General features: G+C 33.0%; 1 protein-coding gene across 3 annotated transcripts; it reads left to right on the plus strand.

The window, feature by feature from the left end:
- Positions 1–219: 219 nt before the first annotated feature.
- Positions 220–8,841, plus strand: LOC107904016 (tubulin-folding cofactor D). Of its 3 annotated transcripts, XM_016830266.2 has the most exons (17): positions 222–565; positions 677–1,227; positions 1,340–1,442; positions 1,718–1,894; positions 2,263–2,454; positions 2,902–3,018; positions 3,200–3,304; positions 3,529–3,699; positions 3,805–4,020; positions 4,444–4,642; positions 5,269–5,474; positions 5,576–5,806; positions 6,299–6,865; positions 6,953–7,213; positions 7,444–7,488; positions 8,099–8,284; positions 8,451–8,841. In XM_016830266.2, the coding sequence occupies exons 1-17, from the start codon at positions 356–358 to the stop codon at positions 8,742–8,744; spliced, it is 3,831 nt and encodes a 1,276-aa protein (XP_016685755.2). In that variant the 5' UTR covers positions 222–355; the 3' UTR covers positions 8,745–8,841. The 3 variants fall into 3 exon arrangements, with proteins under 3 accessions (XP_040948122.1, XP_040948121.1, XP_016685755.2); XM_041092187.1 differs by lacking the exon at positions 8,451–8,841 and having other exon boundaries at positions 221–565; positions 7,439–7,488; XM_041092188.1 differs by lacking the exons at positions 7,444–7,488; positions 8,099–8,284; positions 8,451–8,841 and having other exon boundaries at positions 220–565; positions 6,299–6,872; positions 6,953–7,168.
- The last annotated feature ends 13,246 nt before the right edge of the window (positions 8,842–22,087 follow it).

The following is a 22,087-nucleotide window of genomic DNA, read 5'->3' on the forward strand; positions in this document are numbered from 1 at the left end:
TCAGCAGGTCGCGCTGACGTGGACGCGACCTTCTGCCCCGTCCCCTGACATCGCTCCGACGTGGCGCGATTTTGGGGGAAACGGTCCAGCCCGGTAAATAATTAAAAACTGGCCTATTTCGGTAATTTTATAAAAAATTTGGCTTTTTTTGGTAAATCTCTCAAATTAGAGGGACTAATTGGACCAATTAGAAATATAACAGAAGGGAAAAAAATTGTCAGCATGAGTGTTTGAAATCAGATTCAGCTTGAATTAGGTGCTTGAGATCAGTCATCAGAGTTTAAGGGAGTGACACTCTCAAGTTTTGAGATTGAGGCCCTTGTCTTTCTTTCATCTTTCAAGAAATTTGGGCTAAATGGCAACGAGAGAAGAAGAGACTTGCAAGAAAGAGGAGGAAATGGGGATTGCAGCCAACGATGAAGAAGACGATGAGCATGATTCAAAGGAAAGGGTTCTACAAAGGTACTTTCTTCAAGAGTGGAAACTTGTAAAATCTCTCTTAGATGACATTGTTTCCAATGGCCGCGTCTCAGATCCTTCCTCCGTTCACAAGATCCGTTCCATCGTAATTTCTCATCCTCTCTCATTTTTCTAACACCCAGTTTCAAAATTTTGATTTTTAATCAGTTCTTTCTCTCTCTCTCTCTCTCTCTCTCTCTCTCTTTTCTGTTTTCAGATGGATAAGTACCAAGAACAAGGCCAACTGCTAGAACCCTACTTAGAAAGCATGATCTCTCCTTTAATGTTCATTATCCGGTCTAAAACAATCGAATTAGGCATTGATTCTGATGAGATTCTTCAAATAATCAAGCCTATATCCATTATTATTTATTCTCTTGTTACTGTTTCCGGTTACAAAGCTGTTATCAAGTTCTTTCCGCATCAAGTTTCTGATCTAGAACTTGCCGTTTCTCTCTTAGAAAAATGCCACAACACATCTTCTGTGACATCGGTACGGCAAGAAAGCACAGGAGAAATGGAGGCCAAATGTGTAATGCTTTTGTGGCTTTCGATTCTTGTTTTGGTTCCGTTTGATATTTCTTCTGTTGATACTAGCATTGTGAACAGTAGTGGTAGTATTGGTGTAGATGAGGTGGCTCCTTTGGTGTTGAGGATTATAGGGTTTTCTAAAGATTACCTTTCGAATGCCGGTCCAATGCGTACTATGGCTGGATTACTACTCTCAAAGCTTTTGACACGACCGGATATGCCCAAGGCTTTGTCCAGGTCTTCATCTTTGCTTGCATTAGGCATTTCTCTCTAGTTATTATGCTCTAATTTAATTTAATTTAGTTTCAGGGTAAGTTAACTAGGTGCTTCTTGTTACTTTTGTTTTCAGCTTTATTGAATGGACTCAAGAAGTTTTATCTTCAACAGCAGATGATGTAGTAAGTCATTTTCAGTTGATAGGAGCTGTGGAAGCCCTTGCTGCCATTTTTAAGGTGTGTATAATCTATATTAACTAGATATGAAGGAAATATAAAAGAGTATAATATCAAAAATCATATAGCTAACCTAGTATAAAAGGATACTCTAGTGGTATCATTTCTATATCTATCATTATAAAAAAAAACTATGATCCGCTTGAAATTACTCTGTAGGTTATTAACCTATGGTAAGAAAGTTCTTTCTATTGTATTAATAAGGTTACTGCTATTTTGTATTGCTTTAATTATCTTAGTATATCAATCTCATTGGTACTATTTACTGTTGTCAGGCTGGCAGCAGGAAAGTTTTGCTGGATGTTGTTCCTACCATCTGGAATGACGTCTCTGTGTTGATCAAGTCAGGTTCTGCTTCTAGGAGTCCTTTGCTTCGCAAGTATCTAGTGAAGTTAACTCAAAGAATTGGACTTACTTGCCTCCCTCATCGTTTACCTACCTGGCGCTATGTGGTTAGTGTTGTTGAATGCATAGCTTTCTGGTTGTGAACTACATATAATTGGGGGTTGCTTCACAGATGAAAACTACTAAATTGGTCTAAGCGCAATATTATGCTAATTTTTTAAGTGTTGAAATACTTGTTCATCAAAGATCCTATGTAACATGCAAAGTTTCCATCAAAAGAATGATAAATCTTGCAAAATTTGCTTGGTAATATATATCTTATGCTTTTGAGTCATTACTGGTACTAATTAGCTTGGGCTTCAAATTTAATTTATCATCTTGGTGCAGTTCTTGTTTTATCACTGATCTTTGTGTTGAATGGATACGGTTCTACATTGATGGTGCTTTCTCACCTTTTTGTTTGCCTTTTATGTAGGGAAGAGCAAGCTCACTTGGAGAGAATATTTCTTTGAGTGCATCCAACAAGAATAATCAATTAAACCATGGTGTGATTCTAGAAAACTCTGAATCAGAAGAAAATTCCAACTGTCCAGAAGATGAAGATATGGATGTTCCTGAGATTGTAGAAGAGGTTATTGAGGTGTTACTTTCTGGATTGAAAGATACGGTATGTCTTAAGAGTACGATCCCATAATGTGAACTTTTTTTTTTCTTGTGTAAACTAGCTCGTAGGAAGCTTTGAATGGTGTTGTCATCTCTGGACTTCTATTTACCTTGCTCACATTATCATTTGTGAAAATGTCATATTTTGGTTCCCTTGGTGTTAAGGAGTCCTTGGTGGCACCCTTAAATAAAACTTCAATATGACTATTTATGGAATTTCCATCCCTCTGAAATAATGTAGGCTGATTGGAAATGTTGTACCCACATGAGTGTGAAATTGGAAGTGTTCCAGTTGTTGAAGATTATCATAGCATTGTAGAATGTAGCACTAGCCTAACCAACTAATAGATAGAAGTTTACATGAATATGTGGACTATTGTAGATGAGCAATGTGTTCATTTTTTTTCCTGTTCTTTTAGACTGCTGATTTGATCTGAGATTTGATATGCAGGACACCGTTGTACGTTGGTCTGCTGCAAAAGGTATAGGCCGTGTAACTTCACGTTTAACATCTGGGCTCTCAGAGGAGGTCTTGTCATCTGTATTGGAGCTGTTTGCACCTGGTGAGGTATGCTGGTGTTGTTGCTCTCAATCTTAATCTCCCCTAATGAGATGGGAAATTGGATTAATTATGCATTTCTAGCAATATCATGTGGCACTTGCATTCCTTCTAAAATTGTTCTTAAACCATTTTTAGCTTGTTGAGAATTTATAAGTCATGCTGAATGCCGATATGTACTGTTTTTCAGGGAGATGGTTCTTGGCATGGGGGTTGCTTAGCATTGGCTGAATTGGCAAGGAGAGGGTTGCTCTTACCTTCTAGTCTCCCCAAAGTTGTACCTGTTGTTATAAAGGTTGTGTGGTTTTCAACCTTCTCAAAGGAATCGATTACTATGAACCCTAGATGAAGTTCTCCTTGAATCCTGGGAAGCTAATTTGGTTGTAAAATTTCATCCCAGATGAAAATTCAGTGCTTGAGCCTGGTTTACTTGCATTTTAAATGGAAATTGCTTACTTCAAGCGCTTTTAAGGATAAGGCTCGAATTTATTTGCTGATTATGAGCAGTCTTCTTGACAGGCATTACATTATGATGTCCGAAGAGGCCCACATAGCGTTGGATCTCATGTACGTGATGCTGCTGCCTATGTTTGTTGGGCATTTGGCCGTGCATATCATCATACAGATATGAGAAATGTATTGGAACAGCTTTCTCCCCACCTATTAAGTGTGGCATGCTATGATCGTGAGGTGCTGACCTTTGTGCATTTGTCATGTGCCATGTTATAAATTCTGCGTATGCACATAATATTTTATTACTATTATTTCACCATGCTAATTTGATATTTTCATTAGGTTAACTGTAGAAGAGCTGCAGCAGCTGCTTTTCAGGAGAATGTTGGAAGACAGGGGAATTACCCACATGGAATTGACATAGTGAATACTGCTGATTACCTTTCGCTTTCATCGCGAACAAACTCTTACATTCATGTTGCCACCTGTATTGCTCAGTATGAAAGGTATCTTCATCCATTTGTGGATGAGCTTCTGCATAGCAAGATCTCTCACTGGGTATGGTCTGAACTATAAGTTTAACAATTATGTTTATTAGAGAAAGTTTAACTTTTTGGATGTTGTAATGTTGATTGGGCTTATAACATTTTCATTATTTTTTCCTAGCAAGAATCAGAGCGTTAAGGATTTCTTGTTTATATAACATTTTCATTATTTTTTCCTCTTGGCTGTTATTGCTATTTGTTAATACCTTTAGCCCTTTCTTTTTTTTCTAAATGAAACATCCTAGTTGTGGTATATGTTTGAGCTGAGCATATGGCATGCGCTAGGACATTTTGTTATTTTTGCTGATTTATTATAGTGGTCATATATAACCAATTTTAATCATTTCCCTTTTTTCTTTTTGGGTACGGCGACTTTTGATGTTAAGTAGTTTTAGGAACTGATGACTTATGTACAAATTGTACTTGATTTCTTCAGGATAGGAGCTTGAGAGAGCTTGCCACAGAGGCACTTGCTGCTCTTGTCAGATATGATGCTGCATACTTTGCGGACTTTGTTCTGGAAAAGTTAATTCCTTTTACTCTGTCATCTGATTTATGCACACGCCATGGTGCAACCTTAGCGGCTGGAGAACTTGTTCTGGCTCTACATCAGTGCGGTTATGATCTTCCCAATGGTAAGCCACTTTCCTGGCCCTTTAAGTATATAGTTAGTATGGAAATTTTGACTAAATTTATCTTAATGTAAACCGAATAATTGCTCAGTGTTTGTTTAGATTTTTATTTTAATCCTTGTTTTTGGTTATTCTTATCTATTCCTGGTTCTGATGGAATAATTTCTTGAATTGAGAATTTGTGACTGCACCATTATATATGTTGAGTAATGCAATGTTTCAGAAACATTTATGGAAAAAAAATAGAATTGGTCAAAAATCTTAGTCGTTTGAAAATGTTTATAAAAATAAAGGCGAGTTACTGGCAGTTGCTGCTGTAGTATAGGCTTTGTGGATTGAGTTGATTGATTTAGTATCCTATAGGAGTTCGATTAGGGACCCAGGGGGGGGGGAGATATAAAGGCAGATGCCATGAGTCAAAGAGCCTTCTTATGTTCCATGATGGTAGCAATTCATCTTCAAGATTCAGAAAATGCATTTACTTAAAATAAGATCTTGTCTGCTGCTATAGTTTGTCATATTTTATCTCAGTTTCTCATTCAATCAAGTATAAATTTCTATTATGTTCAAGCTTCAAATCTAGAAATTGAGCCACAGTTTTCCCTACTGTTGTGTTTATATATACACAGATAAACAGAAACAAGTTTCTGGTATCGTTCCAGCTATTGAGAAAGCACGCCTCTATCGGGGGAAGGGTGGAGAAATAATGCGGGCAGCTGTTTCCCGGTTTATTGAATGCATCTCATTTTCTCGAGTTCCTTTACCAGAGAAAGTAAAACGAAGTTTGATTGACTCCCTTAATGAGAATCTAAGGCACCCTAACTCTCAGATACAGGTGCATTTTTGCTATAAGATTTTCTTTTCTTAAAATTGAATTTTCCCTTTAATTAATTTAATAACTTGAATTGAGAATCTAAATTATTATCTGACATACAGACTGCAGCTGTGAAAGCCCTAAAACACTTTGTACAAGCATACCTTGTTGCTACTGATAATAAAGGTGCGGTTAGTAATAATATAACGTTGAAATACCTACAACTCTTGAATGATTCAAATGTTGCTGTAAGAAGAGGATCTGCAATGGCATTGGGTGTTCTTCCCTATGAAATGTTGGCTAATCAGTGGAAGGATGTGATTTTGAAGCTTTGCAGCTCTTGTGCAATTGAGGTATAAGTTCTCACTTTGAATAAGTTTCTTGGTTGAAGAACTATGGATGCAAGAGTGTAAGTGAACGGATGCTTTGTTGAAAGGCTCATAAACTAGTTCAGTTATGGCTCATCTGGGCCTATCAAATCTAACCTAAACCCAAATAACTGCCTGATCCTCCCAAATCCAAACTTGATCCAATTTGATTTTACCATAAGGGCCATTTGGCTCCTTCATAAATGGCATATAGTTTTTCGGTTGGCTGCATTGATTGCTAGGCTGAGCCGAGTCCAAGTCTTAATATTTGGGATTAAAATCTTTTGTAGTGATTAATTACAAGAGCTTGAATTTGTTAAAAGTTAAATAAGATAAATAATCTGAGCACTGAGAATGATTTTGTTTGTGCTTGTTTAAATTTTGTCAGAGTTTGAACAAGCTGATACTTGGATTGGCTCAGTTCATTTACAGCCTTATGTGGGGATTTCTGATGATATAAGTCTGTTTTCTGTGTAGGATAACCCTGAGGATAGAGATGCTGAAGCACGAGTTAATTCTGTCAAAGGACTTGTATCTGTTTGTGAGACATTAGCTCAGGAAAGAGAAAGTTCTGATATTCATTCTGTAGAAGACAACATGTCTCTATTTCATCTCATGAAGAATGAGGTAATGGTTAGTTTGTTTAAAGCTCTTGAGGACTATTCAATTGATAACAGAGGAGATGTGGGTTCCTGGGTTCGTGAGGCTGCTATGGAAGGCCTAGAAAGATGTACATATATCCTCTGTAAGAGAGATTCCATGAGTTCTACAGGGAAAGCAGACATACTTGAATCTATGTCGAAGCAACCTAATAACAATGTTGTTGAAGAAAATCAAATGTGCTTGTTTTTTGATGTAAATCTTGCTACCAATTTAGTGGGAGGGATCTCCAAGCAAGCTGTAGAAAAGATGGATAAACTAAGAGAAGTGGCTGCTAAGGTTCTCCAAAGGATTCTGTACCACAAGGAAATTTTCGTTCCTTTTATACCATATAGGGAAAAGATAGAAGAAATTGTTCCGAACGAAACAGATCTAAAGTGGGGAGTAAGTAGTTATGTGTCACTTGTTGTCCAGTTTGATTTGGGTACTTTCAGATGTTATATTAAAATGCCATTATGTTCTTGCTTGTAGGTACCTACCTTTTCATATCCGCGATTTGTTCAATTACTTCAATTCAGTTGTTATAGCAGACCAGTGCTGTCTGGTTTAGTTATTTCAATTGGTGGCTTGCAAGATTCTTTGAGGAAGGCATCATTGTCAGCTTTTCTGGAATATCTTAATGTCGAACAAGATGTTAATGAAGAACTCAAATTGTGCAAGTTATCCATGGACATCCTTTGGATTCTCCAACAGTATAAGCGATGTGACAGGGTTATTATACCCACATTGAAGGTAACTCAACCTCTTGATACCTTTCTCAGAGAAATTGTTGTACCATGTCTTTGAATTCAAACACTGTATCTTTATGTATTTGTTTTGATATTTGCTGCTAACCAAGGAACAGAAATAACAGAAGCATTCCATTGTATTGTGAAACCTCTAATTTTTCTTGATATGAATTAACTATGGAATATTATCTTCTTTTTCTCATATATATGTATTTGGTGATGCATTTAGTGCAGACAATTGAGATTCTTTTCAGCAAAAGGATATTCTTGGATATGGAGGTTAGTTTCTTTAATTCCCTCTTGCTCCTGAGCCTGTGCAGTTGTGCTGTTTGGTTTTTTTTGTTCTATCCGGTTATTAGCAACAATGTTTTACTTCTCTTTTGTCGAAACAAACTGTTTTCATGCTTTATATTTATCAACTTAGTATATCTCACAACTTTTAGATGCAAATGGCAATCAGATGGTTCTTTCGTAGTCATTGTGTTATAAACAAGCTGAGCTTTCTTTCATAAAGGGAGTAGTTTTAAAATTTGATGTCATTTCAATTTTCTCCCATACTAGATAAATTCTGATTCTTGCTTTATGGTGGCATTATTAAAAATTTGTTTTTCCATATCATAATTCAAAGAGATCAGTTAATGTGCTTTGACATATGTGGCTTTGAGGGTCGTATAAGTGATTTCCTTACTGGCCTGAAATGCCAGTACATTGCTGTTTCAACTTACGGTCAGTATTGTGGAGACTTTTTGGTGGTGCTTGGAAGTTTTATCAGTTCCTTTATATTGCAAAAAAAAAAAAAAAAGGTTGAGGAATAATTGTGGTTTAATAATTTATTTGTTTAGATGTCAAACTTATGAATATTTCTTTGGAATGCATTTTTAACTTACAGGCGCATACTTTGGCTTTCTGTTCCGGTGTTTTGGATTCTCTGGCGGTTGAATTGAAAGCATCAAAAGACTTCTCTAAGTTATATGCAGGCATTGCAATACTTGGTTACATTTGTTCAGTTTCCGATCCTATCAACTCCCGCGCCTTTTCTCATCTTCTCACATTCCTTACTCATCGGTACCCTAAGGTCTGTTTTGTTGACTGAGTTTGTTGAATAGAAACATGTGTAATTCCAACTTTTCAGTTTCCTTGAATTTATTTGTGCATGAATGTATATATATCCGCATCAACACTTACTCCGGGGTTGCTTATAATATTTCTTTTTGTTTCTTAAAATGTCATTTATCTACAAGATTCGCAAAGCCACTGCAGAACAAGTTTACCTCGTCCTGCTGCAGAACGGAAGCCTGGTGTCGGAGGAAAAAACCGAAAAGGCGCTTGAAATTGTTTCAGAAACTTGCTGGGATGGTGACATGGAAACAGCAAAGGTTAAGAAGCTGGAAGTGTTTGAAATTGTGGGACTGGATGTGGGAGTTGGACAGTCAAAAACTACAGCAAATGTAACATCAAACAAAGGACGTAGGAAATCTACAACTTTAGATGAAAATGAATCTTACTCTTCGTTAGTTGAGTCAAGTGGATTTTGATTGCTTCATCTAAGCTTGAACCGGCCCTCTGTTGTATATTATTTCTTCTTTTCTGATCTTTTTTCTTTGATTAATGAGAGGTGATGATGATTTGGCATTCTTTTCTCACGGGGATGAATTTTGTTTTAGAAATAGTAATACTTTGTGAGTGTGTGTGTGTTTCTTTTAAATATTGATTTTTCTAATATATATTTTAGAGTTTTTTTACTCAAGGATGAAAATACCAGTGTTGTAAAAATCTGACTTTGACTAGGTGGTTGAATTGATGTCCCATCCCGTTCAGAATATACCACCCGATAGGGAGTCCTTCGAATGGGTAAGAACCGGTTGAAAGAAAAAAAAGTTTGAACTTTGATATGAAATTTTGATTTCATGTAATTTTACAAATAATTAACAACTTTATAATTTTGTATTCATATATTGTATATATGAAAAATTATATTAATCCAATATGAAAATAAATGTATGTTTTAATTTTTTTTAACTGTGTACAATTTAATTAAAATTAAAATTTTATTTATACATATTAAGTTAAAATTTATGTATTAAATTACATATTAAATCAATATTTATAAATTTAATATTTATTCAAAAAGAAATCCATTTATTCATCCAATCAAATTCCAATTTATAGAGTTTCTTGGATTAAAATGGATGTCACTCACCTGTTACCATATTGGGATCCAGTTTGACATATTAAGCCTTAAGAAAAGTCACAGTTTCTCAACTTAGCTGTTTTCCTTAGATGGTTTTATTCTCTAAGCCAGTGGTTAGAGATGATTACTTCAACACTTAACCAGATTAAAAATTCTTCATCATGTGTGGTGATCATTTTCTATAAACTACAATATTTTATGCAAAATGATGCATCAACTCAGCTAGGAGCTTTTCCAACAGCTTGGATTCATAAAACCTACCGTGCAGAGATTGATACATATCCTCATGACTACAAGGCACTTAAAAAATATCTCTATCAACTCAACAGGATTATTCCCACAGAGATATGGCCACCAGGAGATGTATTAGCACATTGGGATTTCAATCCAGAACCATTGACATCATATCAGCCTAAGTTGAAAGAAGTACTTAAGGAGTATCAGGAGAATATTCCAGATTTAAAAGAATGGTCACAAGATTACCCGTCGTTTTATAGTCAAGCATGGACAAAAACCCTAGCATGGGAAAAAGACAAAATAACACCCATGGATATTGACAGCTCACCAGGAAGCAGATGGGAAGAAAAGTGCTACAGAGCAAAACTAAGAAAAGAGATAAGAATTGAGGAGCAGAATATCAGATCAGATGCTAGCACAGAGTATAGTGATTAGAAACAGATATTGTGTGATCTATTATTATCTTTAAAGTTACGGTCTGTATTAAAAGTTTAAAAAGATGTCATGTAATTTGTCCTTATCTTTAAAGCTATGGTCTGTAAAGTAGATGTTGTCTTTAGTTTTTGAAAAAGGAGATTCCTCCTTATCTATTGTAATCAGAAAAGAAGATTTTTCTCTTATCTGATAGAGGAAAATCTTATCCGAATTTTCCTATAAAAGGGAGAGAACTTCTCAGTTGTAAGATAAGCTGAAAAGAGATCAATAAAATCCCAAGAGGTTTTTCAAAATAATGTCTTTCTAAATTTCTCTTTCTTTTTTTTTCTTTTCTGAGAAAAATCCTAAAAGAAAGATGAGAATTAATTATTTTCTGTGCTTGACACTTGATGGATCTTGCACATCAGAAATTAGATTTAGATCAGATGATGCTAATTGTTAGAGGATTCAGGAGAGTTTTGGAGGTTGGTAGCTAAAAGGCAATACTTGTTAATGGCCAAGGAGAGGGTCTCGTTTTGGCATAGCATATCTGCTATCAAACTCAAATTCTTTCCTGCCTCTCCCCTTTTTGCTTTTTTAAAATATTGAAAATATGTACCATATATTTTTGATATAGCAAAAATTTTGTATTGATTTGTTGCATATTTAAGATTGATTTAAAAATAAAATTTTTACAAATACAATCAATATATAAATTATATATATATGTTATAGAATAAAATGTTTAATCAAACAATTACAATACTAACATTAAAAACTAGAACAATTCGTACTAAAATTAACTCAAACACGACAAGATTTAGAGATTTGTACATATAATTGTGTATGAGGATCTTGAATTTAAATACCCAGAAATTATGACATTCACCTTTGCTAACTGTATCAAGTGCTCGTTAATATATATATATAATTGAAAACAACTAAATACGTACGTAAATAGATATTAAATTCTCACATCTAACACTTCTCAAATTAAAATCTACACGAACTTGAGTGGCATATGTTGAAAGGTTTAAAGATAATAAATCAAATAGTCAAATCCTCAAAAACAGATAAAATATAATTTAATTACCTAGTTAATATAAGTTACATTATTACATATCTATATTGAATTTAAAATCAGAAATATTTTTTTTAAAATATTTTCTATTCTAGAATATTTTTCGGTTGAGGAAAATTTTCTGACTGTTGTAAAATATTTTCTGTTGAGGAATTTTTTTTATTATTTTTGGAAATTGACACTGCTTATTACCATTTTGTCCATTCTAAAAACAATATAAATAGCAGACTATTCTACTCATATTTCACAACATTGAAAAATAAGAAAATTCGGTTCTATCTTTTCTCTCTCATTCTTGCTCTTTAAAAATTCTAGTGTTTTACTAAATTTTATTAGTGTGTTATTCTATCTAGGAGGTTGAGTTTTAAGCAGGATCATCTGTGACCCCTTCAATCTTTCTTGGAAATTGAATCTGGTGTGGTTTACTTGAGTTTCTTCCAGTTTATTTCCTGATTTTTATGAGAAGAGCAATCCTTTTGAGTTCCATCTTCCTCATTCGGGTGTATGAATTTGGAAGTAATGTGTTAACCTTGAGGGTAGGCGTCCATTTCTGATTACACCGATCAAGGCAAAATTGCTTCCAAGGCGATAGTCCTTCCATAACACAATGACTGCTTTATTTATTTACACTTAGTTTAGTTTCCTGTCAGTGCTAACAGTTTTGTTTGCAGTAGTATATTTCCAACAATTTAGAAGCAATTTCTTTGCTATTGTTTAAATGTGATAATCATTTTTGTTTCTCGCTACTAAAACCAATGAAGGCTCCTCTAGGCAATTTAGAAGCCGAGCTTGGTAATGCAAGCTTGGAACCTGAGTGGGGGGCTTTAAGGTGTTGGAACGCGAGTTTGGCTTTGTTGATTCAGATATTGGGTGGTTTAACTCTGGCTTGTTCGTTCCAAGTTAAAAGTTGAGCCTATAGGACTTGATTGTAAACTTTGAGTATCGTAAAATCCTAAAGGGTCTTAGAGTTTGAATCTCGGAAAAGAAAAAAATAAACAATGAAGGGAAAATTGGATTTATAAATAGGTTGGTGTAATATTAAGGCAATAGGTTTGAAGGCACCTAAACAGTGTAAGAGTGTGCCTAAGTATCATTGGAGTGATTGTAAGCTCCATCTGTGTTGGTCAGTGGGCCATTGCGGTCAAGATAGGCTTGGAAGGCCTAGCGAGCTTGAGTTTAAATGGGTCAGAGGACCCTTGAGTTTAAGTGGGTCGAAGAAACCTTAAGTTTGATTTGGTCGGAGGACCATGAGCGGATTGTTAAATCCTTGTGTTTGGAATAGGGCTTACGATGCATTTATCCATGATGAGCTACTAATACATGAGATTTGTGGAGTTAGTCCAAGCGTCATAGAATTTTTAACCAAAGTGGACTGGAGGATTATCGAGTTCAAAAGCTTGAACAAGAGAACTAGTGAGGGATGTCTTGTTTAAGAAATTTATGAGATTGTGTGGAGAAAGAAGTGGTGTGATAGAGTTTGCGTGAATGATTATTAAAGTCCAAAATTGATATTGAGATAGACCTGGTTTGATGGTGTCGCACGTGTTGCGGTTGGCCAAGATGGCCACACCCAATGAGGTAACTATGGAAAGACTAGGAGGGTTTAAGTTGGGGATGGTCAATGTGTCTGAATTTTCCATATTGAAAACTTGTATTAGGGTTGAAGGGGCGGTTGGTATAAACCATATCCAAAGGGATACATCCAGCGAGATACCCTAAAAGAGTGGTTGGTGTCAAATTTAGAGGGATGCATTTTTAAGTATCAAAGGCATGATAATATTCTGTCAACAAAGGGTCATACCATTAAGGGTTCCTTAAGGTTGTAACCTGATGATTATATGTTGTGGCATTGATTCCAAGTGTTCAGTGGAGGAATGGGCATAGACAAGACTACACCAACGGTTGAGATGAGACTAAGTTCAAGTCTATGTCCGACATGCATTGAATGGATCATAACCTTAAGCCTTGAAGGCCCAAGATGGACTTGAGACTAAAATGTTAACTCAACGCAAAAAGGTTACTAAAAGTGTGGCTTCATGTCGATGAAGGCATCAACATAGTAAATGGGGGAAAGTGTCATGGTTCGCAAGTTATTATGCTATCAAGGTTAAACTTTCCCCCAAATGGTTTTGAGTGAAATTAAAGTACAATAATGTAGAAGTTGGAATTTGTTGAATACCCTACAATGCTAGAGAGATATTGTGATGCAAATTGGGTAACTGATAGGTTTAGCTCTGCAAGTGGGTATGTTTTTATTTTGGATGGGACAACTATTTCTTGGAAGTCTACTAAACAGACATATATTGCTCACAGCACGATGGAATCAGAGTTTATAACTTTTGACTGAGTCGAGCAAAAGACCGAGTGGCTTAGGAATCTACTTGCAGAGATTCTTTTATCGGGGAAACCTGCACCTCCTGTGTCCTTATTATGTGATTCATAACCCGTCATTTGTGTTGCTCAAAACCAGGCTTACAATGACAAGAAAGACATATAAGAATAAGACATGAATATGTGAGACACTTAATAAAGAATGGACTACTTGTCATGGAGTACGTAAAATCTGAGAGGAACCTAGCTGATCCACTAACCAAAGGGTCATATAGGAAAATTGTTCTTGATTCATCGAGGGGGATGGGTCTTAAGCCCACTGGTTGAGGAATTCATGGTTGATACCCAACTTAGTCTTCTAAGTTCAGTATGGTCAAACGAAACCATGGAAAGACTCATAATGTACATATTTACCTATCCCTATAGTGCACAATGTATATGCATAAGGAAGAGCTCCTTGCTCTTAATGAGTTCATATCCCAAAGTTTCGATGGTTCTAATGAGACGGGTTTGATGAATTCATTAACGTGTGAGGTTGATTTCTTACTCTTAATGAATTCATATCCCAAAGTTAGGGTGGTGCTATTGAGACGGGCTTAATGAATTCACCGAATTTCAAAATTGAGATGTTGAGCTTATTAAATACTCTTAATGATTTTATAGCCCTGATCCGGATGGTCTATACTGAGATAAACTTGATGAAATCACCTACATAAGTATGAAGAATTAGCCAACTTCTATAAAAGACGTTGGGCCATTTTTCTAGAGCACTTACCAGCATCACGAGGTATATTGGCTAAATAATTGATCTATCACAGAACTCATTTGCACTTGAGATTAGTCGCGTGCTTTAAGTTATCCCCTATCTTAACAAGTTAAAGATTCGTTCACTTGTTAAAGAGAAGAATCACTCATTTCACTATGTACTAGTTTAAATCCACAATATACTAGTGCTTAAGCGACGAATTTCGCTATTGCTCTTCTCACATTTGACCTTTTCTCATGTTTTCAAAAATTTTCAATTCTTTTGCATTAGTGGAGGAATGTTGGTAATGCAAAATCATAAATATTTTTTCAAAATATTTTCTGTTGTAGAATATTTTTCAATTGAGGAAAATCTTCTAACTATTACAGAATATTTTTTGTTGAGGAAAATCCTTTACTATTTTTGGAAACTAACATTGTTATTTTACCATTTTGTCTCTTCTAAAAATAATATAAATAGTAGTCAATTCTACTCATTTTTCACAACACAGAAAAACAAGAAAACTCATTTCTCTCTTTTCTTTCCCGTTCTTGCTCTCTAAAAATTTATGTGTTTTACTAAATTACATTAGTATGATATTCTATCTAGGAGATTGGTTTCTAAGCGGAACCATCTGTAATCCCTCCAATATTTCCTGGGAATTGAACCTGGTGTGGTTTACCCAAGTTCCTTCTAGTTTATTTCCCGACTTTTACGAAAAGAGCAATCCTTTTGAGTTCCATCTTCCTTATTTGGGTGTACGAATTTAGAAGTATTATGTTAACTTTGGGGGGCGACGTCCATTTCTGATTACACCGATCAGGGCAAAATCGCTTCAAGGTAGTGGTTCTTCCACGGCTTAGTGATTGCTTTATTTATTTACACTTAGTTTAGTTTCCTATCAATGCTAACGATTTTGTTTGCAGTAATATATTTCCAACAGAGTTAGTGTCACGAATTAACCAAACATCAACCCAATTGAAAAATATTTAAGATGTTATTTTTTAAATAAATAAAAAATATTATTATAAGTACAATAAATTATATAAAATCTTTAAAATAATCTACTTAAAAATTATATAATTTCAACATTTGAAAATTATAAGGTAATCTCAACCACTCCTTCAAGAAAATATATATATATTTTTAATTTTAAAAATAAAATTATAAGTATATTTGTTTTTAATAAAATTATTTTCTTCCACTCATAGGATAAGTAATAGGTGTGACATAACCTAGTATGTGCCAAGCATGTAACAAGGTACAATGTAAGTTATTAAATATGCCATCCGAAACAAAAAATGATATATATATATATGTGTTAAACATGTGATAATATATATTTTTTCTTTTACATTTTTATGTAATCTATATCTATATTTATAATTCATATCTATGTTTATATTTATATTTATACTATATATTAAGTGGTTTATTATCGCTCATCAATCAAGTCCCAACTTAATTAGGAAATGATAAAAATATAAAATAATAAATATACTATAAGGTTGTTTTGTCTTTTTTTTTATATATACTTTTGTATAAAATCTAGAAAATTGTATATTATAGGATTTGAACCTAAAACATGTTAACTTTAACATTTCAATCGAAGTTTGTTTTTTGTAAAGTTTTATAAATATATTTGTTGCGTTATTTTTTTCACCCACACCGTAATCTAGTAATCCATAATTTCTCTCTATATAAACATCAGCTTGAAGACAATTTTGAAATAATAAAATATTCTTTATTTCTCTATTATACTACATATTAAAATAATTTATTTTTATTATTAAAATCTTACTAAATTGACATAAGAGTAATGTTTTACTTTTATTATTAAGTTTTAAACATTAAAATTTATTTTATAAAAGTGAAAATCATATTTTATATTCATGTTAAAATGTTAAATATTGAGTGTTTCAATAAATAAAACTAAAACTGACCATTATAAAATAAATATGTAACTTCCACCAATTAAGTATTTTCATTTAATTAATAATTGTTAGAGTTGTTTGACTCGAATTCTGTTTGATTTAGTCTGAAAGGTTCGAGCTGCAACTCACTTGTTAAAAAATAAAATAGAGGCAAAATTGGGGATATGTGAAGGCTTACGGATATTGTCACATAAGTTGAATCTGTATAGGACTATACTTCTTCTATTAGACGTTGATTATAAAAGGGTTGTTTAACCCTTAAAATTGGGTATAGTCGAAAATCTCTTGTATTGTTATTTTTTAACATTAGTAAATTTCTCCTTATCTGCCCATGATTTTTCTCGATAAAGATTTTTCACGTAAAATATGTGTTCTTATTTTTCTTTCTTATTACTTTGTGATCATTCCTATTACCATTATCGACGTATAGTATAACAATAACTAAAATATCACAAAAGACATTAGGATTTCATTATTATAATCTTTCAAACATTCATTATAGTTTGATATGGTGAATATATTTTATTATGTTGAAAATTTTATTTTTATATTATTTCATAAAATAAAAATACATTATTAGTTTAATTAAAAATTATAAAATTAAGTGCAATTAAAATTAATATTAGAGTTATATACCAATTAAAATTAAGATTTAGCATTACAAATAACATCCATCACTTAAGCATTTTCAATCATGTAACATCTAAAGAAAATCTCTAAAACATTATTAGCATTTATAAATTAAAAGTAGCTCAAAAGAATTGTATCAAACAGAGATGAAGGATCATTTTAATCATTTATGAAAAAATATTATGGTATTAATTTATCACACATTTATTTTATTTATTATATATTATATTTAATGTATTTCAAACTCAAACTCATTCAAATTTTCTTTCATTCAATGTCTAAAAAGTTTCTCTTAATTTTATTTTTGCTTTATAATTTTTAATTAATAATTATAATTTTATAAAAATCTAAAATTTAAAATAATTATTTATCATTTATTATAATTTTATAGCGGTTTAAGTATTTGCAACTTTAAAATAATTAATTGTAGATAAAATAAAATAAAATTATAATGGGTGAACAGATTTAACCCAAAGAGATTAAAGATATCCTATGAGGGTAACACACTAATGACAAGGTTATTAGACAAGCATAAATATAAATTGAAGTCTCCTTATCTCATCTATATATAATTTTGTATATCTTTTCATTTTATAATACATTCGAACAGGCAGAAAATGAGCAGACTTTGTCAATTTATTCATTATTACCCAAATTGCATCATTCTTCTTTGGTGTGAGTGGTAAACCAACCACGAAATCCATCGTACTTGTAACACCTCAAACCCAACACGATCGTCAAGTCTGAACTACGGGATGTTACATTCGTTGCTGGAGCAACTACAATCAAATACAATTCAATTTAACCATTAATACATGCTAATAATTATATTACTCATTTAAAATATGTTATACAATCATTTTCGGGTCTTATACGAGCTTATGAAAGCTATTAAGATGACTTGAGATTGAATAAGAACCCGATTTTAAAATTTTCAAATTATTAGGTTGACGTCGAGACTTCAGGGATTCCTTGTCAGGACTTCGAGGGTTCCTCTTCGCGACGCAACTCACTGTCGATTCCTTGTTGCGACGTGACCATCTATTTTCAAATGATCCAAATGGTACAAAATTTTGCAACACCTAAACAATCAAACTTATGATCCAATTCAACAATTTCAGCAAGAATACATTTCAAATATGCTTACTTTTAACTTTTATATCTTATATACATAAGCATTACATAAAATTCACCCTTTCAACTTAAACACATATGCCAAGTTCCATAATTCTACCATTTAATCATTTGATAGAATATACATATATACAACAAGTTATACATTATCTCATTCATTTTATATATATATACCAATCTCAATTATATAAACCAACCATTTGGCCATATCAAAATTTACCATTTCTAACTTTAAATATCAACAAGATCTCATATTTGGAAAAATCGACTCAAAACCTAGTACTCATATTTGGCAAAATCGACTCAAAACCTAGTACTCATATTTGGCAAAATCGACTCAAAACCTAGTACATGTCATATATCAAAATGAAAGAAGACTATACAAACATTGTTAACTCGTGGACTGTTGATGGGATGTTGAATCACGATTCGGGACTCCGAAATATACTATAACTTACTCACAAAATAAACAAACTATACGCTGAGCGATAAAGCTCAGTGGTACTTTCATGATTCAAGCCAATAATAAAGTAACATTAACCATATGAACACAAGTAACACATGTTCCATAACTAACCAACTCAATTCCTATCCATATATCAAGTAGCATAATGCACCATTAGTAACACCCCTTACCCGTATTGGACACCAGAATAGGGTACGAGGCATTACCAGAACACATACACTTATAAACATGTTAAACCGAGTTATAAAATTTCATTTAAATTTAAACTCTTCAAATTTTTAACATGCTTTTATAAATTTTCACGTTATAACTTCAAAATACTATATTTGTAACAAATATGGCTTCTGAGACCCAATACATACTCATGCAATTCAATACTTCATTTCCATTTCAATTAATTCACGATTCTCAATCCAATATACATTTCAATACCACAATAATTCATTTAATTCAAATCATATCATTTGCAATTTCCATTTAATTCACGTATAGTTCAATTTCATTAAATTTAATACTAATACATATTTATCGTTTAACTTAACATCCCCTTTTTGCGTCATTTTACACTTCAAGCATGAACTTAGTATTTCATTTCCTTTCCACTCTCGTTTCCTATGCATATCACAAAAGATATAAACATTACACTCGACCATAGTCGCAAGCTAGCCTTTTTTTGAAGACTAACCACATGATAAACCATTTTAATAAATATTACAGACTTTAAACCTTACAACCCTTTTATGATCACAAGCATATTTCCATCTAGGCATTTACCATCTCAATGCATAGTTTTATAAATTTAATGTGGCGTAATCCAGCCACAACTTGGCCAAAGCCTAAGCATACACACCAAATATGCTAGCCAAATAAACATATAGTATAAGCATTATAAGCATGGATAAGCACCACATTTATTTATGTATCAAACTTACCAACATGAGTTAATTCATAAACCATTTCTGACATTGCTACATACCAAAGCATATACCAAGTATACCACATACACATACTATGAAACTTTATTTTCTCACACGAACTTTACCCATAACTAATAATGCACAATTATAGACATCATTTGTTTTCAATCGTTTATCGATTATAATCGAGCATATGACCAATTATACACAAATCCTTCATATGTTCTTCCAATTTTTCTCCTTCTCCTCTCCATTCCACATCCTTAATGTACATAACACTCTTAGAAATAACATTTTCTATAGTTTCACTATTCACTTACATGTATACGTAAAACTGTCTCTCCGAGTTAGAGTCACTAAATTATTTTTATCTGGATCTACAGATCTCCAAATTAAGAACCGTTAATTTTCCTCGAAACTAGATTCATAAACCTTCTTACCATAAAATTTTTAGAATTTTTGGTTCAGCCATATAGTACAGTTTATTCTTTAAAGTTCCCCCGTTTCACTACTCAACAGTTCTGACCTCTCTTTACCAAAAAATGATTATCTCATTGTACAGAATTCGGATATTGTTTCTGTTTGTTTCTCTTGAAAATAGATTCACTGAATATTCTAAAAATATAAACTTTATCCCATAATTATTTTTTTTCAATTTTTTACAATTTTCCAAAGTCGGAACAAGGGATTCCGAACTCATTCTGATTCTGTCTAACTAAACTTCAAATATATCAAATATATAACTCTTTTGCTTGCTCTATTTCTTTTATGTGAAAATAGACTAATTCAGCTTCAATTTCATATATTATTCAGCCAATAATTCAATTTCCACCATTTTTGGTGATTTTTGAAAGTCACACAACTGTTGTTGTCTAAACTGTTTTGTTGCTAAATATACTCTTTCATAATTTCACTTTTTCACTTTCAATCACAATTCAATTCAAAATTCACTTTTTCATTTCTAAGTCGATATTCAATTCAATTCCACACCTATATTCATTATTCAATTACACTTAGTCAATTTCCCGATGAACACTTCGGAATAATAACAGATACTCGGTGGATTCAGAACATAGCAACCACGTTATTAATCAATAATGTCCGGTGGAATCAGCACATAGCAACCACCTTACTAATCAATGATGTTCGGTTCACATAGTAGCCTGCACATAGTACTACACATGTGACCATTACCATCTGATACACGTAGTAGCTTGCACATAGTACTACACACGTGATCGAAACTATCCGGTATGCATAGTAGCCTGCACATAGTACTACACATGCGACCTATCATTCCGGTACACGTAGTAGCCTGCACATAGTACTACACACGTGACCATCACTTTCACTTTTACATAGTGGCCTACACACAGTCCGTGCCACACATGTGATCATTTCTGCCACTTCATTTGTATTCCTTTTTATTCCAAATGTTCATTCGGGAATTTTTCACTTTTTCTCACTTTTCTTTTTATCATTCAATTTCAATTTCTCGTCTTTCTTGATTTATAACAATACATTTAACTTATATAACATTCACACTATTCATTCCAGTCCAAAAATCATACTTTGGAAAAATTACATTTTTGTCCCTAAAGTTTCACAAAATTATGATTTTGCCCCTAAGCTCGTAAAATAATTTTTATTCAATTTCCTTGCATTTTAGGCCTAGCTGAACCATTTTCATAACTATAGTAGTCCAAAATTTTTACTTATTCACACACTTACACACATTTTACAATCTTTTTACAAACTAGTCCTTTTATGCATTTTCACCGAAAATCACTTAGTAAAAGTTGTTTCTCTAACCATAAAAATGCATAATATACCATTAACCATCAAAATACACAAATTTATAACATGGGTCAAAACCTAGACCTTCATCATATCTCAAATAAATGGTAGAAATAAATAAATCATGTTACAAGGATTTCAAAAACGTGAAAATCATTAAAAACGGGGCTAGAACGGACTTACAATCGAGCTTAGAAGCTTGAAAAACCATAGCCATGGTTTCTACATGCAAATTTCGGCCCCTAGCTTGAAGATGGACAAAAATTGGCTTTTAATTTTGTTTTTAATTCATTTTAATTACTAAATGACTAAAATGCCCTTAATGAAAAACTTTGGAAACATGTCCAACCATGCCCATTTTTGTCCACCAACTTAACCAATGGTCTAATTACCATATAAAGAGCTCCAATTTAAAATTTCATAATAATTGGACATCTTTAACATATAGAACTCAAATTTTGCACTTTTTACAATTTAGTCCTTTTGACTAAATTGAGTGCCTAAACGTCAAAATTTTCGAACGAAATTTTCATGAAATCATTTTGTGAAATCGTAGACCATAAAAATATAATGAAAATAAATTTTTTTCTCGTCGAATTTGTGGTCCCAAAACCACTATTCCGACTAGCCCCAATTCCGGGCTGTTACACCATTCCATTTCAATATGTTTATGTGTACATATCAGATCATACAATATTCATACCAAATATCAATTATATACATGATTCCATTTAGCCAAGTTTATACACATATACATAATCAATTCAAGTTTTACATTCAATCCATTCATATACCATTTATACCAAGTACCATAATTTATGCAAAGTTCTCAATTGATCAAGTTTATATACACATATTATCTCATACATTACTATAACATAACATCTCTATCTCATTTATTCACACTTTTTCAAAACATTTGATTTGTTTCATTTCCATGTCGGCCCTCAGGGCTCGTAATATCCAAATCGCATGATCTTTCACATGTTTTCCATATTCAT

This window comes from Gossypium hirsutum, chromosome D05, assembly GCF_007990345.1.
Source record: "Gossypium hirsutum isolate 1008001.06 chromosome D05, Gossypium_hirsutum_v2.1, whole genome shotgun sequence".
NCBI classification, from domain to species: Eukaryota; Viridiplantae; Streptophyta; class Magnoliopsida; order Malvales; family Malvaceae; genus Gossypium; species Gossypium hirsutum.

Coding starts and splice junctions, on each gene's coding strand:
- LOC107904016 (XM_016830266.2), top strand. CDS start 356: ATGGCAACGAGAGAAGAAGAGACTTGCAAGAAAGAGGAGGAAATGGGG. Junction 2,455..2,901: donor TTTCTGGATTGAAAGATACG/GTATGTCTTAAG, acceptor TTTGATATGCAG/GACACCGTTGTACGTTGGTC. Junction 7,489..8,098: donor GGATATTCTTGGATATGGAG/GTTAGTTTCTTT, acceptor TTTAACTTACAG/GCGCATACTTTGGCTTTCTG.